The following is an 18,628-nucleotide window of genomic DNA, read 5'->3' on the forward strand; positions in this document are numbered from 1 at the left end:
TTATGATCAAAAACAAATATTGGCTGTCGGGAGGCCTTGTTTTTGTTTCCGTTCTGAGGTTCATATTTCAGCTACATGACTCCACCTGTAAGCCCCGCCCCTTCCGTCTGTCTCTTATTCCGATTTGCAGGTAAAACTTCCAGGAAGAAGCAGCTGCCTCCTCTCGTGAGTTTAAAGGCTTTGTCGTCGACTTTTAGCTTTGGTCATGTGACACCACTGTGTTTATTTTTCAGGAATAATCCTCCTAATCCATCGGAAGACGTCGTGTCATGGAAGACAAGGTGGATGGGGGGAGCAGAAGGTGGCTCAAGTTCCCAGCAAGGTTCCGCAAGAACGTCAGGTCGCAGGAACGCAAAACAGGTCAGAGGTCAGACGAGGTGCAGTCGGAGGACGGCAACCGCAAATTGCCGGAGGACGAGCTGGAGGAGATCGGCAGGAAGTTGTCGATCCAGGAAGAGGAGCTCCTGAGTCTGGACCAACCGAGTGAGGAAGACGTGGACCGGTTCTGGCAAGACCTGGAGGTGCTGAAGCTGCGAATCCTGACAGTGGTTCAGGAGAGCTTGACCTCTGATGACCTCGGCGGCCGTCTGACCGACGCCGTGGCTGCCATGCGGCTTCAGGAGCAACTGGACCGGCGCTGGGCGGGCGGCGGCGGCCCACCGTGGCGACCTCTCAAATGTTTGGGCTCTCACAATGCTCTTCTGGCCGACGTGGTCGAGTCCAGGCTGGAGGAAGCTGCCCTAGATGGCGACCGGGACACGGCCGGCGGGCTTTCCTCACCTGTCAAGAGGCGGGTGAGTGCCAGGATGTGACATCACAACCCCTGACTGCAAGGTCACGTGACTGTCAACGGCAGGTGTGCGGCATGGGCAAGCGCGTGAAGGCGGACCTTCTGCGCTGCGTGCGCATGCTGCAGCCGCGTTACGAGCCTCACCTGGACCTGCTCAACGTTTACGCCGGTTTGTGTCATCGTTCCTTCTCTGCCCGACTGAGCAGCATGATCCGAGACGGACTTGAAGCGGACGACTGCGCCTACCTGCTCTTCTGGGTCAACACCTTCTACCCGCAGTGAGAAGGCCCGTTGTTTGATGGCGTTTACAGCTTCCACCTGACAAATGTGATATGTAGGGAAATCCTTGAGCATGAAGAACTGCGCGGGAAGTTGAAGACGGGGTGCCTGGGGGCTTTGCTCCAGCAGGATCAACGACGGCAGCTGGAGGAGCTCTTCATGAACAACAAAGAGGTGAGGACCAAAATTTGGACAATCATAGAGACGTGGCAATTTGTGCTCAGTCTGCATTTATTTTCCCGACCAGGAGCGGATCTCCGAGTGGTTGCTTAAAGCCCTGCAGAGAGAAGAAGAAAAGTGGACCAGCACCAACATGCCAGAAGTCATGGATGACTTCTTCTTCTGCCCGCTGGCCATCGACGTCATTCAGGTTGCGCTTCCTTCGCGTTTGTCTCGCGCCTTTTACATAGCCAGCGCGCATGATGTCTTTTCAGGTGATAGACGGTTCCCTCGCAGACTTGAGCGCCGTCCTCGGGGACGACGGCATCAAATCTCACAAGATCGCGACTCACCTGGAGCGCTTCCTCCTCAGGTACCTCAACGCAACCGCGCCCGTGACCGCCGCGGCGTTGACGGCCGTGCGTTTCAGGTACAAGAAGACCTTGGAGAAGTTGTCGCAGAGAAAAGACGAGCGTGCGGCAGCGTGGATGAAGGCTCACGTGGCTTGCGAGGAACAACTCAGGTGAGCCTCAAGGAACATTTCCACACCTAATGATGGCCGGCTGACGGTTTGAAACATCCCCAGAGATTACATCACCGTTAAACTGGCGAGTCACGGCCATCGCTGTGCGGCCATCTTGGATACGCTGCAGGATTTTGCCTTCTCTACTTTTACTCGTCCCATCCACGGGGAGCTCAAGGTGGGAAAGCGTCGCCGCCGCCGCCGCCGACGGTGATGACCACGGCTTGCGCGTCCGCCTTCAGGTGCATTACAAGCAGTTATGGACGGCGGGCTGGCTAGACGGTTCATTGTCGGTCATGGACTCGCTGCTGGATTCTTTGTTCCAACTCTTCAGGCTTCATCTGAGCGGCCTCAAGGCTTCCTGCAGACACGTGAGTCTCACGCACGCACGTCTGTTTGTGTCAACCGTGTCACGTCTTTGTGTCTGGCCGCAGAGCTTAGCGGCTACGTTCCAGCGCCAGTTGCTGTTGGAGTACTTGAGGAGAATGTCAAATGGGCGTTTGAAGAGCGACGAGGAGCGGGCGGGCGCGGCCGAGAGGATGGCGGAGGACGGCGATAAGATGGACGACTTCTTCTATGCGGTAAGATGGCGTCATGGCGATGTGTCTCTGAGTGTGGCGTGACGCTCGCGCGGTTCCGCTTAGGGCGGCGAACGCTTTGGACCAATGCTCCGCCATCTGGCCGACGTGCTTCACCCGCACCATCTGGGAAGCTTCCAGCAAGAAATGGTCGCCTTCGTCAGGAAGTTCCCAAACTTCAGGTGTGCTCTTCTCCTCATTGGTTATTTTGATGACACACCTGGTTACCACGGCAACAAAATCTTATCCCCTTCAGTCAGCCGGCGTTGTCGGCACTGCTCGCCCTCAAGTCGGACGTCTCGGCGGCTGACGTTGGCGCCATCAGACGTGCGATGGAGGAGGAGCTAACTTCCACCAATCAGACGCCGGCGCTCTTATAGGTCAGAACCACGGCTAGTTCCTGCCTTCCGATTTGATAGCACGAAACATTTGTGATAGATGGATGGCTTTTTATTCGTATCCTTGAAGGCATTGTGCAAAATTAATGAAGTGCAGTCGATAAAGTGTGTGTGCAATAAACACTTGAGGGATTTCACAGACTTTATTATCATTATTGTCAGTATTATTATTAGCGTCACTTTATTATTATTATTATTATGGGATGTTTCACTTGCTCCAAACAGGAACTAGAAAATCAAGGAGGTGTCAGACATCTACGTGGCTCACTAACATCCCGTAAGACAGGTTCTGCTTAAAGTGGGGGGTCGGCGTGGTTACGGGCGCGAGAGTATACGTGAGGGGGGGCGGGGGGGTGCAAGGTGTCACAGGTGAAAGGTTCACTTTTGCTCGGGCATCAGGTCGTCGATGGCGTCTCCGGCCTCCAGGCGTTTCTCCATCTCCACCAGGAGGTTGACGCCGTCCACCACCATCTGGACCAGCTCCACTTCGGAGAAGCCCAAGCGGTCCGCGTTGGAGATGTCGAAGACTCCGCCCACCGCTGCCGTGTCCACGCCCCCTGAAGATAAAAACAGAAGCGGGCTCGAGGACTTCAGCCAGCCAAAGGTTCCCCCCCTGGAGATCCCTTCAGCAAAGTCCTACCTGTGCCTCTCTTCTGCAGCCTGAGACGTTTGAGGGTTTCACCAAACAGCTCGTGCTTGCTGAGGTTGGGAAGCTTGACGTGGACCCCGGCGCGCAGGCCGGTTCCCAGGTTGGACGGGCACGTGAGAACGTAGCCCAGGTGCTCGTTCCACATGAACTCGTGACCTCGGTCCTTGAAGAGGGACTCGATCTGCTCCACGAGACGGACGCGTGAGGCGCTCGGAGTCGTACTCGATTGGTCGACTTTGGACTGAAGCGACTGACCTTGGTGAGTCCAGTGCAGAACCGGGTGAAGACCTCCCTCATGTTGCCGCCTTTCTGCATGCTGATGACGCGCAGGTGGTCTTCCTCGTTGACCCACACCAGGAAGGTCTTGTTGTCGTTGTGCCTGCGAGGGCACGCCAATGTTACGGCGGCGATGACAATTTGGACCGAGCGAGGAAAAAGTCGGACGGGTTCTGACCAGATGCCGCGACCGTCGGGCCAATCGCGAGCCATGCCGGATGCCAGCAGCAGCGGCGAGACGGGTTTGTCAAACAGGAAGTGATCGTCGATCAGCTGCTGCTGTTCCTCCTCCGTCATGTTCTTCAGGGCGTAGTAGTGACCTTTCAAATCGCCGTCCAGGACGTCCAGACCTGCAAAGGGCAAACTTGCCGTTTTGCTGCAGGTGGATGGGAAAAGGTCACGTCTTACTTTGGATGGAGAGGTCCTCGATGGCGCGGCGCTCTCCCCGGCTGCAGTGAGGCGGCAAGCAGAAGCCGCGGATGCTCCGGCCGGTCCGAACCCGAGAGCTCAGAACGTAGTTTGGATCCAGATCGTCTCCGCCCTGCAACCAGTTGAAGCCCAACCCTCAGAGAGTCCAGATCACCATCCCAACCCGGTTGCCCGCTTTACCTGCAGGTTCTCCGGGTCCAGGTCGGTCTTGTGCTTGTCATCGGGTTTGTAGCCCCCGTGGCGGTCTTCGATGATGGGGTCCAGGAGGTCACTGAAGACCTCGTAGGTCTCCTCATCTCCCGCCACGCAGCCCACCGTCATGATGAATGGATGACCTTAGTGGCCAAAATGAAATTCAGTCGCTCTCCAAAGACTTTATTTCCAGCCGGATAGACTGGAGTCCAATTAGGAAGCAGAATTAAGCCGCCGATCCAATTTAAGTTCCTAATCGGCCCAGCTCAAGCTGAATTCAGGAGTCAGGCGAGTTCATTTGGGTTTTGGGTTTACCTGGATTGTCCACGCCGGTCTGGATGACATCATCCAGGGTGAAGCCGCTGGGCGTCTCCTTGTCCCGCAGTTGGGCGTACATTTCGGGCGTGAGCACCTTGGCCATGTGGTTGTTATGCTGGCTCAGGTCGGGGTACTCCTGCTCGGCCGAGTAGTTCATCTTCAGCTTATTGTGCGTGTTCCCGAAAGGCATGGCGACTGCTGCTGAACATTGATTATTATTTGTTGAGTATGTCGGATGCAGACATTTTTTTCATCTTCATGCACTGATCTGTAGCGGCCTGTAGTATGCAGAGGGCGCGGCCTCTACCTGGGGGGGGGGGGGGGGGGGGGGGGTGGCTTGACCGATGCATACAGGGCTTGAGAAAATAATTCATAAATATATTTAATTGAGAATATTGTTGACAGTAAAATGCTGGCGGGCTTAGTTGGCACTGCACAGACGTCTGGCGGGCGTCTGCCCTTCTTAGCCGCGGTGTTGCGCCATCCATGGCGCTTTGTTGTGGAAATGTAACCAAATGTATTCTCCTCTTCACTCAAGGGCAAATTCAACAAATCAATCATCAATATAAATTGTAGATTCTGAGCGCCATTTTGCTTGGAGTGGGGCCTGCTGTTGTCCTCGATCTATCCCGAGTCGCTTGCTGGCATGCGTGATGAAGGTCACGCAAAGCTGGGCTTGTGCGCAGTGGCGCAGCGCGTGCGTGCGTGCGTGCGTTTGTGCGTGCAGGCCTCATCTTCTTCACCTTCACCTCTAACCTTGTCACGTGTAAACGTCATGCAATGTGCTGGCGCGGAACGTGCGTGCTCTCAAAGACGATTAGCGGCGATGCGCGCGGCTGGTGCACGGCGGGTGCGCTGACTGCGCAACACCTGCACAAGGACGCGAGCGAGCGCGCGCCCGACACGCGCGCCACTTCGATGCGCGCCGCGTGAGAATTAAAATGAGGGCAATGAAATAGCAGAAAAGGAGCGTAAACAGCGGCTCTTTGTTCGGACAGCCGCCCCCCACCCGTGGTGACGTAACGTGACGTGCTGAGTGACGGGGGGGGGGGGGGGGAGGTTATCCATCGTGTGCGCATGATGGATGGATGGATGGATGGTCTTTTCTATTGACTGATGAGATGGTTGGATGATTGATCAGGATGATTGGCCCTTACCTGTGGTCTGTTCCGCTGGAGCGATGTGGTGCGAAGGAAGCTGGTCCGGTCCGGTTTGGTTCAGTTCTGCTGCGGCGACGGCGGATTAGAGCGCGTCCAGCTTTTTATAACCGCCCCTCGCAGCCTATTGGCTCCTATTTGCGGTCCATTCATTCCATTGGAGGGGAAAGTGCTGCTGCTGCTCTTGCTGGTGGTGGTGCTGTCACGTGACGTCACTTGGCGTGAAGAACCGAGGTTCCCCTCACCTCGGTTCTTCACGCCAAGTGCGGCAAAATTCAGACGCACGTCTGCACAACAACGCCATCCATCTCCGGGCTGCTTCATCTTCACCATTCTCGTCGTCGTCATCTTCATCGTTCATTCTTAGTGAGACTGCAAATATGTCCTCTTTTGACCAATCAGGATTGGTTCCCCTCCTCCTCACGCTATTGGCCGGGCTTCCATTACCCTATTGCATTGATGACTTTCTCAATAGGTGACCTTTCAACTTTCAGCTGTCTGCGCTTGCCTTGAGAATCTTAACAAACTGGCAACAAAAGCGCACCACTAACAAGCAAAGCTTTGTGTGTGCGCGTGCATGTGTGCGCACAGTGTCGCCGTGCGCGCGCGTGCCTTTCTCCTGCGTGCATGCGTGCACTTGTGTGTTTGCGTCTCCAGTATGTCTGTGGGTCAGTTATTTGCGCGTCTGCGTGCAGCATGAGCTGAGTTCGTGGGCTGCTAATAGGCTGTTTGTCTACACACCAAGCTAATCTGGTTCGGTAGGAGAAGGAGGAAGGATGAAGTGAGGATGATGACGACAAAGATGGCACTTTTGGTTGTGTATGAACTCGCAGTCTCCTTTTGCTCTGATTGGTAGCCTGCTGGTTATGTAAGTGGCTGTCAGCCAGGTGCATTGTGGGACATTTAGCCAGCACCACTCTGACCCCATTTCGTTTTTGTCGCCACGACAACCGGCCCCAAGTGCACACAGACAATCTAATGGATTCACTCAGTGACAGGACAGGAAGGAAGGAGGAAAGGAAGGATGAGAGGGAGGAAGGAGGAAAGGAAGGAAGAGAGGAAGGAAGGAAGGACAAAATAATCAAAAAACAAAGGGGCGGGGTTTAAGTGTGTGCGTGGGGTAATCTGGGACAGAGCGGACCATGTGACTGTTACCATGACAACTTGCTGCTTGGTGATTGGCCCTTCTTGGAGGAGCTGTCATGCTGTGTGTTTGTATTTGTATGCGCGTGTGTGTGTGTGTCGCCGCCTAGTGGAGAAATGAAGCTATGAGCTTTAACATAATGGACACAAAGTGGAGATGTGCCTGTCATTCTGATGTCACCAGAGGTCCTTCAGTGATGTCATGGATAATATATCATGCAACTTGATTGCACTTCATTCCATTTCTACGCGAGCATTGTCTGCGATTGGATGACAAGTCCAAATACCCAATTGGAGCACTCGCTGACAGTTTTTAAAGGATGAATTTTCACGCCCATGTGACATATCGCCGGAATCCTGGCCTCTCCCAAAGAGGAAAGCAAAAGAAACATTTTCAATACTGCTGTCATTTGCAAACGTAACGGCGCCACTTCATCGATTGGTTTAGCCTGCTTTCTTTCTGCCTCCCTCCCTCCCTCATCCCAACATGCATTTCGAACGGGGCCTTTGTGATTGTCCAAAGCTGTTTGTTGTCAGGCGTCCGTTGTGGCGACGTCACCCCCGTGACGCCGGCTCCAGTCTCCTCCTGGCTGTGATGACGTCACGTCCCAGCCTCCTCCTAGCTCCCGAGGCCCGATGACGTGACGTCACGTCTCCATGGCGTTTCCGGCAGAGAAGGCGGGGCCTGTGATCCTGGCTGATCGCTCACCAGCCGCATTCAGGAGACAACTTTCGGCCATTTTGGCTTTCTCTTTCAAAACAAAAGCATTCGCGTGGAGCCACGTGATCGTAGCAGCAGATTGACATAATTGAAGTGTACTGCGTGACGCTGAGCATTTGAAGAAGACTATGCTAGTGAGAGGCGTTTTCCCCAGAGCGCTTGCCCGTTTGCGCGTGTGAAAGGAAGACTTTAGTTGTGAAAGTGCCAAGTGGCGGAAGAGCTCCATAGTGCTGCCACTTGCCGCCAGGGAGGCGACCTGGATCCTGCCGTCGCCGTCTTCCCGCTGGGAAGATCCGAAAAACGCTCCGTAATCTTTCCCGGTTGGGGTGCCCGTCCGAAACGTCAACACCAGTCGGTCGTTCGCTCGGTGCCGCTGGTACCGGACGAAGTCGGGAGCTGATAGGCCGCCAGGGACGAGCATGGAGCGGCGGCGGAGTCGAACGTGACGACGGGAGCAAAAGCGGACATTTGGCTCGGGATTAAAGCCGATGTGGAGCAAAACCTGACGTCTGTCGGTCCGACGGACAACAGACGGAACTGGACATACAAACTCAAACAGGCATAGACGAGCGAGCGAGCGAGCGAGCTAGGAAACGGGCCGCCCGCCCGCTCGGGAATGTTTGGTGGGCGCTAACGAGCTAGCGGAGCTTAGCAGCGAACGTATAGCAGCCTTTAGGCCGGGCCGAGCCAGAACCGTCCGCGAGCGAGCATGTCGGCGGCCAAGGATGCTCAGGCGGCCCCGGTCCGCCTAAAGCGTCTGGAAGAGATGCTTGTGGAGCGCACGGCCCCGGGCTGCCTGAGCGTCGAGACCCTGCTCGACCTCCTCGTCTGCGTGACCAGCGAGTGCTCCAACTGTTCGCTCAAGAGGGAGAAGCACGTCACCGACTTCCTCGACTGGGGTAAGAACCCAACCCATCGGAACCTCCACACTCCCCGGGCCGGGCCGGGCCGGGCCGGGAAGCTGCTTCGTGAAGTGGGGCGCGGCCGGCGGAGCCGCAAGCTTCTTTTGAATCTTGACGTGCTTGCTCAAAGATGTCTGAAGGCGCACAACAAGATGAGAGCTTGTGGATTGATCCCTTTCATGCTCAAAGACATCAAAAACAAAGTCACATGCTTTTTGCTCGATTATTATAAGAGTCAAATCATCTGTCAATCATTTTTTTTCCACTTCATTGATGACTCGGATAGCAAACGTGAATTTCTCTTTATGCCAGAACAGTATTTCATATCAAATTGCCAGTGCAGGTTCTCCAAAGTGAAAGCACATGTTTGCAAATGTCTATTATTTGAGAAAACTAGAAAGCAGTCTGCTTTCATTCAATTAAAAAATGCCAATAAGGATTTGTTTTGTCCGCAGTGAAACCCTTCACAACGTCCGTCAAGGACCTGCGACTGCACCGAGACGACTTTGAGATGTTGAAGGTGATTGGACGTGGAGCTTTTGGCGAGGTAACGTTTCCTGTTTGGGACTTTTTCATGTCAGGAGCTTTTTTTGTGTGTGTGTGCGTGCGCGCTTCCTGGACGACAGCAAGCCTTTCCAGTGCATTTCCTGTTTACGGCGGGCGGCTTCCTATCTCGGTGCGCTCGGATTTGGGCCCGCCTTCCCGACGGGGCGAGCTTGACATCGCGCAAACAAACAAACAAACCGAGGCGGAACGATGAGCGCTGTCAAGTTTGAGGCGGTGTCGAACGCTGGCATGTGTAGTTTCTATGCATATCTTTTAGGCGGGTGCGCCGCCGCCGCCGCCGCACCTTCTCATTGCCTCGGGCCACCAACACGCCCACACGTGCTGGCCGACGCCTGCTGGATGGGTTTTAGCCAAGTGCGTGACATGACAAGTTTCTCCCAAATGAAGCCTGGCGGACTTGGACAGTTCCCTAAATTGCCCCCTGGAAATATCAATGAGCACATTTTAAAGGACAATCATTTTGATAATCAATGAATTGATAGTAAGCCTCCGTTCCCCGCTCAGGTTGCCGTGGTGAAGATGAAGCAGACGGAGAGGGTGTACGCCATGAAGATCCTCAACAAGTGGGAGATGTTAAAGCGGGCCGAGGTAACAACGCCGCCGTGAGCCGCGGGCGCGTCGTGGCGACCGCCGCCGTTTGACTTGTCGATGTGGGCAGACGGCGTGTTTCCGTGAGGAGCGTGACGTGCTGGTGAGAGGGGACAGCCAGTGGATCACCACGCTGCACTTTGCATTCCAGGATGACAACTACCTCGTGAGTACACCTTCTCTTTTTACTCTTGCAAAGTCCCAAGTACTGATGCCACTCCGCTGTCATGTGACCCGCCGGCCCCTGCAGTACCTGGTGATGGATTACTACGTGGGCGGAGACTTGTTGACGCTGCTCAGCAAATTTGAGGATCGTCTGCCGGAGGACATGGCCAAGTTCTACGTGGCCGAGATGGTTCTGGCGGTGTACTCGGTCCACCAGCAGCGTTACATCCACAGGTAGGCCGAGTTTTATCTTCAAAAGGCTCCATTCGTCCATGAGATTCAGATTGAGCCTTACGTGTGTTTTTTTTTTTTTTCTCTCCTTCCAGAGACATTAAACCTGACAACGTGCTGCTGGACGTCAACGGCCACATTCGTCTGGCCGACTTTGGATCGTGTCTGCGCATGTTGGAGGACGGCACGGTAAGACGCACGCACACACGCGGTGTTGATTGAACGAGGCGTGAGAACACGCGTGGTGTGTCGAGCAGGTGCAGTCGTCGGTGGCGGTGGGCACCCCGGACTATATCTCCCCTGAGATCCTGCAGGCCATGGAGGACGGGATGGGCCGCTACGGGCCCGAGTGCGACTGGTGGTCTCTGGGCGTGTGCGTGTACGAGATGCTGTACGGCGAGACGCCCTTCTACGCCGAGTCGCTGGTGGAAACTTACGGCAAGATCATGAACCACGAGGTCAGCGACACTTCTCGCTAAGTGAAAAGATTTATGGAGATGTTCTGGAGCAATGAAGTGGCTGACCTCATCCCACGATGTGGCAGCCCAAAAAGTCATTGCATTACACGTGTCGGGTGGCGTCCTCCGCTGCGTCCTAATTTCTTGCTTGCGTCCTCTTTTCTAAATGTGAAGCGCCGTCCCTCAGCGGCTGCCGCATTCGTCCGTCCTCCATTTTTTTTCTCCTTCGCTTGCCGTTTGGGTTTGTTCCAAGTCAAACTTCAGCTTCTGCTTTTTTTAGCCTGACACAAAATGTCAGCCGGGAGTGGCCGCAAACTGCCGCTGCGAGGTTCTTTTGTTCACAATTAGGTCGTGTCTAAAACTTAAATATCAGGCGGGTTCACTTGAGTTCAACAAAGTGCCATCAATCACGTTTGGAAATAGGACGTAACGCGGTTTTCCGGGCTGCAGGAGCGGTTCCAGTTTCCGTCCCACGTGAGCGACGTGTCGGACGCGGCCAAGGATCTGATCCAACGGCTGCTGTGCTCGCGGGAGCGCCGGCTGGGCGCCAACGGCATCTCCGACTTCAAGACCCACCCCTTCTTCAGCGCCATCGACTGGGACAACATCCGCTCGGCCGAGGCGCCCTACATCCCCGAAGTGTCCTCGCCCACCGACACGTCCAACTTTGACGTGGACGATGACGTCCTCAAGAATCCGGTGAGGGACGCCTGGCCTCCTCCAGCAATAAAGTGGCCTAAGCCAAGGTGCTTAACGAGCTTGTTCCGCAGGACATCAACCCGCCGATGTCTCACAGCGGCTTCACCGGGCAGCACCTCCCCTTCGTGGGCTTCACCTACACCACCGACAGCAGCTTCTCAGACACCGCCCGCGGTGCCGGGCAGGAGGCCGGCGCCGGCTGCCAGCTGGAGGCCTTCGAGAAGAGGATTCGCAGTCTGGAGCAGGAGAAGCAGGAACTCAACCGTAGACTGCAAGGTGAGCCCGCATGATGGACATAGATGGAGCACTTTGTCGGTTGTGATCGGGGACCTTATTGCATTTTGGGCTCGCTCCAACCCCGCTTCTGTAGAGTCAACGCAGGCCTTGCAGGCTCCGCCTCTAGGAGGAACCCCGAGTCAAGACAAAGAGATCAAGAAGCTGAACGAGGAGATCGAGCGTCTGAAGAAAAAGCTGGCAGGTGAGACTCGTCTTGGCCGGATGACCTCGTCACGGCGTGACCCCCCGCGCCTGCTCTGCTAGACTCGGATAGGTTGGAGCACCAGCTGGAAGAGGCGGTCACCCTGCAGCAGGACTACGACAGCTCCGCCTCCAGGTTGAAGCACCTGGAAAGGCAAGTGAAGACCCTGCGGCAAGAGAAGGAAGACGTCCACAAGGTGAGCGTACTCCAATCCACATTCGTGTGCGCTGCGCAGGAGTCGCTAACAGTTAGATGGTGTGAGCAGCAAATGGTGGAGGCCCTGGAGCGCCTGAGAACGCAATCCAAGGAACTGAAGGAGGCGCATTCCCAGAGACGCTCGGCCATGCAGGAGTTCTCTGAGCTGTCAGAGAGGACGGCCGAGCTGAGCTCCTCCAAGCAACGCCTGGCTCGCCACCTTCGGGAAAAGGAGGAAGAGACGGACAGCCTCCTTCAGAAGATGGACGTCATGCGGCAGGACATTCGCAAGACTGACAAGAACCGCAAGGAGGTGAGGAGGGACGGAGCTCACGAGACGCCGGGCCGGCGGCGGGCCAAATTAACACGGCCTGGTCTTCTTCTCAGCTGGAGGCTCAGCTGGACGAAGTGATGGCAGAAGCGTCCAAGGAGAGGAAGCTGAAGGAGCACAGCGAAGTCTATGCCAAACAGCTGGAGGCTGATCTCCAGTGCTACAAGGTCAGCGGTCGCGAGGTTACCAGTAGAGCTGGCGGAATTCAAATTCTGAATCGGCGGTCCCGCTTTCAGTCTCAACAGGGTCGAGGAGCTTCAGCAGGGGGGGCGGAGTCCCAGCAGGAGCTGTCTCGCCTCAAAGCGGAGCTGGACAAGAAGGTTCTGTTCTACGAGGAGGAGATGCTGAGGAGGGACTCTGCGCACTCGTCCGAGGTGAAGAAGTGGCGCAAAGAGCTGCACGACTCCGAGTCCTTGCAGTTGGCCGCCAACAAGGAGATTAAGGAGCTCATGGACAAGCTGGATAAGGACAAGAGGGACAGGTGAGTCTTGGTCCCGCAGGAGATGGGCCCGCCGATGCTCATGCATTTATTCTTCCTGCGCAGACAAGCGGAGATGGACGAAGCTATCAGTGTCCTGAAGGACAAACACGAGCGGGAAAAGAACCTTCTAATGGAAGAAAACAAAAAACTGCTGACAGAAAATGACAAGGTGGGCGACTGGCCGAAATCGCTGCGCTTTGTCTGGTGATGGTGTTCCTGCGTGTTTGTAACTGCGTTCCTGCGCCCGCTCCGCCTAGTTGTGCTCGTTTGTGGATGAGCTGACGGCTCAGAACCGCCAGCTGGAAGACGACCTCCAGGACGCCTCGTCCAAGAAGGAGAGCGTGGCTCATTGGGAAGCTCAGATTGCCGAGATCATTCAGTGGTGAGTGCTCGGCGACAGAAACCGGGGGGGGGGGGCGCTCTCTCACCACCTCACCGCCTTTGTGTTCAGGGTGAGCGACGAGAAAGATGCCCGTGGTTACCTCCAAGCCTTGGCCACCAAGATGACGGACGAGTTGGAGACACTCCGAAGCTCCAACCTGGGCAGCAGAACTCTGGTGTGTCTAGGACTTTCCACTCTTCAGTACTGACCCATGTGGAGGTCCAGTACGGCTTGCGCTCATCTAACGGTGTTTGAAACGCTTTCAACAGGACCCCTTGTGGAAGGTGCGTCGCAGTCAGAAGCTGGACATGTCGGCCCGTCTGGAGCTCCAGTCGGCTCTGGACGCCGAGATCCGAGCCAAGCAGATGGTCCACCAAGAACTGCGCAAGATTAAAGCCGCCAACATGGCGCTGGAGAGGTCACGCCTCTTTATTCTGGGCACTGGCTGGCAGTCACGCTGTCCCGTCTGCGCCAGCTAACGCTCGTTGTCTTTGTCCCGTCGGTCTCCTCGCCGTCTCGCATGTGCAGCAAGCTGAAGGATTCCGAGGAACGCGGCACCGAGATGGCCTCCCAGATTGAGAATATGAAGAAGGAAATGGAGGACGGCAGATCACGCTCGGACAAAGGTGAGGTCGACCCCTTGCTAGCGCTAGCGCTGTAGCCCACTTTGACCTTTTGACTTTGCGTGCAGCGCTGAACCTTCCGGACTTCCAGGACTCCATCTTTGAGTACTTCAACACGTCTCCGCTGGCGCCCGACCTGACCTTCAGGGTGAGTCCGTCTGTTTGTCCGTGGTCAGACACAGTCAAACGTTGAAAATGCACCGTGTGTGTGTGCAGACCACGCCCCTCGACGCCACCCCCCTGAGATCCCAAAGCACGCTGTCCGCGGCTGCCTCGGAGAACGAGGTAAGTCTTTGCAATGACTGCGATGAAGAACGCCGAGAAGGCATCTCCACGCCTGTCGTGTGTGCGTCTTCAGGATTTGAAGCTGTCGTCCGTCTCAATGAGCCCCTCGCCCAGCTACCAAAGTTCATCATTGAGCGTGCTAAAGGTACGTCGCTGACGAAAGGCTCGGTCGGCAAGGCCTTGTCTCGTGTGTCATTGGTGTGATGCGTTTGCAGCCCAAAGCCCACCAGCTCAGCATCAAGACCTTCTCCAGTCCCACCCAGTGCACCCACTGCACTTCCCTCATGGTGGGCCTCATGCGACAGGGATACGCCTGCGAAGGTGAGCTCGCCCGCTTGCTCGCACGCCCGCCCCCTCGCTGGCTCCCGTGCGCTCACCGTGACGTTGTTGCCGCTTCCACAGTTTGCTCCTTCATCTGCCACGTGGCCTGCAAAGACCAGGCCCCCCTCGTGTGCCCCATTCCGGCCGAGCAGGCCAAGAGACCGCAGGGCGTCGACGTCCAAAGGGGCATCGGCACCGCCTATAAAGGATACGTCAGGGTACGCGCTAAATCTGCAATCGAGAAAACCCTGGAAAAAAAAGAACCTTTTTTGGAGTCTATTTCTTGTCCCATCAGATTCCCAAACCCAGCGGCGTGAAGAAAGGCTGGCAGCGAGCCTTCGCCGTGGTCTCGGACTGCAAGCTTTTTCTTTACGACGTCCCAGAGGGCAAGACCACGCAGCCCGGCGTGGTGGCCAGTCTGGTGTTGGATCTCAGGTAAAGCCGCACAGTGGCCCGTTTCATCATCCATGACGTGCAAACGTGTCCGCCCGCGTAGGGATGAGGAGTTCTCCGTCAGCTCCGTGCTGGCCTCGGATGTCATCCACGCTTCCAGAAAGGACATTCCGTGCATCTTCCGGGTAGGACGGCGCCCCCTGGTGAGCAAAGTGGAGCCGGCAGGTGACGCACGTGTGCGGCCCGTGTGTTCAGGTGACGTCGTCGCAGCTGAGCTCGCTGCTGTGCCGCGTGTCTCTGTTGGTTCTGGCTGAGAACGAGGCGGAGAAGAGGAAGTGGGTCTGCATCCTGGAAGGCCTGCAGAGCATCGTGGCCAAAAACTCGCTGAAGAACCAGCAGGTCCACATCCTGCACGAGGCCTACGACGCCTCGCTGCCCATCATCAAGGCCACGCTCTCCGGAGCTGTGCTTGGTCCGTTTTTTTTTTGTTTGCTTTAACGGCACCGTTGAAGAAGCGCCGTGCTGTGGCGCAACTTTAAAACCTGTTTGGCGTTTGCAGACCGGGAGCGGATCGCCCTGGGAACCGAGGACGGGCTGTTTGTGGTGGAGGTGACCAGAGACGGTGAGTCGGCCGCGAGCGCCTCCAGCTGTGACGCCGGCTGACCCGTTTGCCCGCTTTGTCTTGAAGTGATCGTGCGAGCGGCGGACAGCAGGAAAGTCTACCAGATGGAGCTCATCCCCAAGGAGAGGATGTTTGCGCTGCTGTGCGGGCGAAACCGCACGGTGCATCTTCACCCTTGGGAACTGCTGGATGGCAGCGAGGCCGCTTTTGACATCAAGCTGACGGAAACCAAAGGCTGCCAGGCCCTGACCGCCGGGCTGCTGCGACCCGGCGGGCCCACCTGCCTGATGGCCGCCGTCAAACGTCAGGTCAGGGGAACGGCGAGGCCGCGTCGCGCCGCGCTTCCCTGTCCTCCCGTCACCGTCTTCTGACTCGCCGGCCGGTGACGCCCGCAGGTGCTGTGCTTCGAGATCACTCGAGGCAAACCCCACTACAGGCGGCTGTGGGAAGTGCAGGCCCCGGGGACGGTCCAGTGGCTGGGGATGGTCCGCGAGCGCCTGTGCGTGGGCTACCCGTCGGGCTTCGCGCTGCTAGCGCTCCAGGGCGAGTCGTCGCCCATCAGCTTGGTGAGCCCGGCCGACCCGTCGCTGGCCTTCCTGGCCCAACAGCCCCTGGACGCCCTGCACGCCCTGGAGGTGGGATCGGCCGAGGTGCTGCTATGCTTCAGCCAGCTGGGCGTCTTCGTGGACGGGCAGGGCTACCGCTCGCGGACGCAGGAGCTGATGTGGCCCGCCACGCCGCTGGCTTGCAGTACGCCCCTCGCCGCTCGTAAAAGTAGCAAAAGTGGGGTGACCGACCGTCAGTCAATGGTCCGCACTCCTCGTGTGTAGGTTCCAACTCCTCCCACCTGACCGTCTACAGCGAATACGGCGTAGACGTCTTTGACATCCACACGGCCGAGTGGGTGCAGACCATTTCGCTGCGCAAGGTAACAAGTTGGCGTCGGCGCGCCGCCGCTCAATCGCCGCGTTGACCCGGGTGTCCGCCTGCCCCCCAGATCCGACCTCTCAACGTGGAAGGGACCCTCAACCTGCTGACCTCAGAAGCCCCTCGCCTCATCTACTTCAGCAACGCGTCGTCGGGTGAGAGCGGTCGGACGCCGCCCTCTAGGCCTCTCTAGGTCACGCCCCTTTTTAAGCCCGCTTGTCTCCCGCCGTGCCGTCCCATACTCAGAGGGTGACCTGACCATCCCGGAGATGTCGGAGCACAGCAGGAAGTTGATGGTCCGCACTCGCAGCAAGAGGAAGTTCCTCTTCAAAGTTCCCGAGGAAGAAAGACTTCAGCAGCGCAGGTGAAGCCGACTCGCCGTCTCGCTCACCCTGATTTGCTGGCCGCGACTGGACGGCATGTTGCGTGTGGTCCCTCCAGGGAAATGCGGCGAGATCCCGAGTTGAGGTCCAAGATGATCTCCAATCCCACCAACTTCAACCACGTGGCTCACATGGGACCGGGAGACGGCAAGCAGGTTCTCATGGACCTGCCCCTGGTAAGCAAGCGCCTCTTCTGCCTGCATGTCCTCCTCCCTCCCTCCCTTGCTCCCACCTGCATGTTGTCGTCCCGGCTTGATCCTCCACCCGCCCTTCTGCATGTCGACTGACTGGTGGTCTCTTGTCCTCCTCCTCCGCTGCTCCCGTCCCTCCCTGACTTCCAGGTCGGTGATGTGCCCCCCCCCTCCCCGTCTCCCTCCCCCTCCTCGTCCACCTCCCGTCACACCCTCATCTCCTCGCCCTCCAATTTTGAACACGTGTATCACATGACGTCGTCGTCGGCCGGGGTCTTCTTGCTGAAAGACTCGGCCTCGTGCTCCTCCCAGCAGAGCCTCCTGCAGCCTTCCTCCTCCTCCTCTTCCTCTCCCTCCATCTCCTCTCTGGGAAGGGTAATAACCCGGACCCCCATACATACACACTCGACACTCGTCAAAAGCAATGGATCCAAAGTAAATCCTGCCCCAAACTGGGGGCGACGACAAACTCAAGCATGATTTCACTTGATTTCCTTTGTGTTGGTTGATGTGCATGATATTTTTTCAAAATGGTGGCTCAACACACGCTGGCAAAGGCATGTCTCATGTACACAAACACCTTTCCTTCATATGTACATGTGACCTGTGTGCGTGTGTGTGTGTGTGTATACACACAGGGCGTGGTCTCTTCCTCTCAAGAGGATGCTGTTAAAGACAAGCCCCGCCCACTTTCTAGCATCTCCCGCCATCAGAGGAGCAAAACACACATGACGCGCACAGCCTCAGGTATGTTTTTCCCCACTGGCGCTTTTGTAAGCTCGACTAGCATTTGTCTCGTTTGTTTTGTAGACTTTGGGGGAGGCGCTTCATCCAGCGGCGCTCAGGAGCCGGAGCCGGACTCAGAGCGAGAGGTGACGCCCACCGTGGAGTCTTGCATCGATCTGTCTTCTGACACCTCCGCCGATTGATTGATCAATCGATCGATCGATGGATTGCAGTGGAACGCCGGCCAGGTCCCTCACCGCAGACGCACTCTGCACTCTGAGCCTTGAAAGGAGCGCCCACACACACGCATACACTAAACGCACACGGGCGCGAGGCGAGGCGAGGCGAGGCTGCGGGTTACGGAAGCAGTAAGGCTGCCGTGTGCTTTTCCATTTTAATCCCCTTTTATTGTGGCGGTATGAGTGAGCTTCCAGCTTTTATCTGGGTTTTAAATCTTTTGTTGCTAGGAAACACAACGAACGGCCTCCGCTGACCTTTGACTCGAGGCCGTCAATCACTAATTAGTACTCATAAATCTTTTACTGTTTGACTTTGGCGTGAACACAAAGAAAAACACTGTATTGAAGTTGCACATTGTTGTCATTTCTCCTTCCTCTTGCACCGGGTCCCGCCCCTTAACCTCTGACCTGCCAGGTCAGCTGAACACTACTGTTGACATTTTTTTTCTTCACAGAAATCACCAGGAAAAAAAAGACAACTTTGTAATGATGACAAACAATAAAAGAATCTACTGACGCTGCGAGCTGTTTGATTGATAGAAATGTACATAATCAGCCATTTGGACACTGGATAATGTATTTGTCATTTGTCCACCAGGGGGCGCTCTGACTGCATTTGAGACAAGCTGGCCAGTATGCCACAGTATGGCGTTTTTGTTCCCTTTGTCCACAAGAGGGCGCTCTGACTGCATTTGAGGTTACCGATGCCCTTGTTCATTTGGTGCTGTGCAAACGTCCGACTATAAACATATTGGAACGCGGCCCCGAGGACTAGAGCTTGACACCTGTGAACTTTGACCATGATATTTCCCTAATAAAGTGGCCTGTT

At 56.3% G+C, this 18,628-nt stretch overlaps 3 protein-coding genes across 5 annotated transcripts; 2 read left to right on the plus strand and 1 right to left on the minus strand.

The window, feature by feature from the left end:
- The first annotated feature begins 83 nt into the window (after positions 1 to 83).
- LOC125990492 (tumor necrosis factor alpha-induced protein 2) lies at positions 84 to 2,868 on the plus strand. 2 transcript variants are annotated; one of them, XM_049757760.2, is made up of 12 exons: positions 85 to 165; positions 234 to 794; positions 857 to 1,068; positions 1,129 to 1,243; positions 1,317 to 1,439; positions 1,504 to 1,601; positions 1,659 to 1,751; positions 1,815 to 1,929; positions 1,994 to 2,122; positions 2,186 to 2,332; positions 2,396 to 2,511; positions 2,586 to 2,868. In XM_049757760.2, the coding sequence occupies exons 2-12, from the start codon at positions 270 to 272 to the stop codon at positions 2,707 to 2,709; spliced, it is 1,797 nt and encodes a 598-aa protein (XP_049613717.1). In that variant the 5' UTR covers positions 85 to 165; positions 234 to 269; the 3' UTR covers positions 2,710 to 2,868. The 2 variants fall into 2 exon arrangements, with proteins under 2 accessions (XP_068505383.1, XP_049613717.1); XM_068649282.1 differs by having other exon boundaries at positions 84 to 165; positions 1,317 to 1,601; positions 1,807 to 1,929.
- ckbb (creatine kinase, brain b) lies at positions 2,852 to 5,918 on the minus strand. Its single transcript, XM_049757773.1, has 8 exons — positions 5,749 to 5,918; positions 4,589 to 4,789; positions 4,262 to 4,416; positions 4,061 to 4,193; positions 3,831 to 4,002; positions 3,632 to 3,755; positions 3,368 to 3,557; positions 2,852 to 3,284 (listed from the first exon to the last, which is right to left on the minus strand). Exons 2-8 carry the CDS (start codon positions 4,779 to 4,781, stop codon positions 3,106 to 3,108), a joined length of 1,146 nt encoding a protein of 381 aa, XP_049613730.1. The 5' UTR covers positions 4,782 to 4,789; positions 5,749 to 5,918; the 3' UTR covers positions 2,852 to 3,105.
- Positions 5,919 to 6,868: 950 nt separating this feature from the next.
- Positions 6,869 to 18,316, plus strand: cdc42bpb (CDC42 binding protein kinase beta (DMPK-like)). 2 transcript variants are annotated; one of them, XM_049757728.2, is made up of 37 exons: positions 6,869 to 8,511; positions 8,970 to 9,061; positions 9,586 to 9,669; positions 9,740 to 9,835; positions 9,920 to 10,068; positions 10,161 to 10,254; positions 10,323 to 10,523; positions 10,974 to 11,222; positions 11,294 to 11,498; positions 11,593 to 11,700; positions 11,763 to 11,896; positions 11,966 to 12,208; positions 12,283 to 12,393; positions 12,463 to 12,707; positions 12,771 to 12,876; positions 12,965 to 13,089; positions 13,159 to 13,264; positions 13,359 to 13,507; positions 13,618 to 13,715; positions 13,781 to 13,860; positions 13,929 to 13,997; positions 14,071 to 14,142; positions 14,213 to 14,318; positions 14,400 to 14,536; positions 14,614 to 14,753; positions 14,815 to 14,896; positions 14,967 to 15,183; positions 15,271 to 15,333; positions 15,400 to 15,641; positions 15,729 to 16,083; positions 16,164 to 16,261; positions 16,331 to 16,415; positions 16,507 to 16,624; positions 16,702 to 16,819; positions 16,985 to 17,209; positions 17,473 to 17,581; positions 17,645 to 18,316. In XM_049757728.2, the coding sequence occupies exons 1-37, from the start codon at positions 8,322 to 8,324 to the stop codon at positions 17,761 to 17,763; spliced, it is 5,220 nt and encodes a 1,739-aa protein (XP_049613685.1). In that variant the 5' UTR covers positions 6,869 to 8,321; the 3' UTR covers positions 17,764 to 18,316. The 2 variants fall into 2 exon arrangements, with proteins under 2 accessions (XP_049613685.1, XP_049613686.1); XM_049757729.2 differs by lacking the exon at positions 16,985 to 17,209 and having other exon boundaries at positions 6,873 to 8,511.
- Positions 18,317 to 18,628: the final 312 nt, after the last annotated feature.

The sequence above is a fragment of the Syngnathus scovelli genome, chromosome 20, assembly GCF_024217435.2.
Source record: "Syngnathus scovelli strain Florida chromosome 20, RoL_Ssco_1.2, whole genome shotgun sequence".
Classification (NCBI taxonomy): domain Eukaryota; kingdom Metazoa; phylum Chordata; class Actinopteri; order Syngnathiformes; family Syngnathidae; genus Syngnathus; species Syngnathus scovelli.

Coding starts and splice junctions, on each gene's coding strand:
- cdc42bpb (XM_049757728.2), top strand. CDS start 8,322: ATGTCGGCGGCCAAGGATGCTCAGGCGGCCCCGGTCCGCCTAAAGCGT. Junction 11,701..11,762: donor TCTGAAGAAAAAGCTGGCAG/GTGAGACTCGTC, acceptor CTGCTCTGCTAG/ACTCGGATAGGTTGGAGCAC. Junction 13,861..13,928: donor CGCCCGACCTGACCTTCAGG/GTGAGTCCGTCT, acceptor GTGTGTGTGCAG/ACCACGCCCCTCGACGCCAC.
- ckbb (XM_049757773.1), bottom strand. CDS start 4,781: ATGCCTTTCGGGAACACGCACAATAAGCTGAAGATGAACTACTCGGCC. Junction 4,194..4,261: donor TGGACCCGGAGAACCTGCAG/GTAAAGCGGGCA, acceptor AACTGGTTGCAG/GGCGGAGACGATCTGGATCC. Junction 3,558..3,631: donor TCTGCACTGGACTCACCAAG/GTCAGTCGCTTC, acceptor CTCGTGGAGCAG/ATCGAGTCCCTCTTCAAGGA.
- LOC125990492 (XM_068649282.1), top strand. CDS start 270: ATGGAAGACAAGGTGGATGGGGGGAGCAGAAGGTGGCTCAAGTTCCCA. Junction 1,069..1,128: donor GTCAACACCTTCTACCCGCA/GTGAGAAGGCCC, acceptor TGTGATATGTAG/GGAAATCCTTGAGCATGAAG. Junction 1,602..1,658: donor CTGGAGCGCTTCCTCCTCAG/GTACCTCAACGC, acceptor CGTGCGTTTCAG/GTACAAGAAGACCTTGGAGA.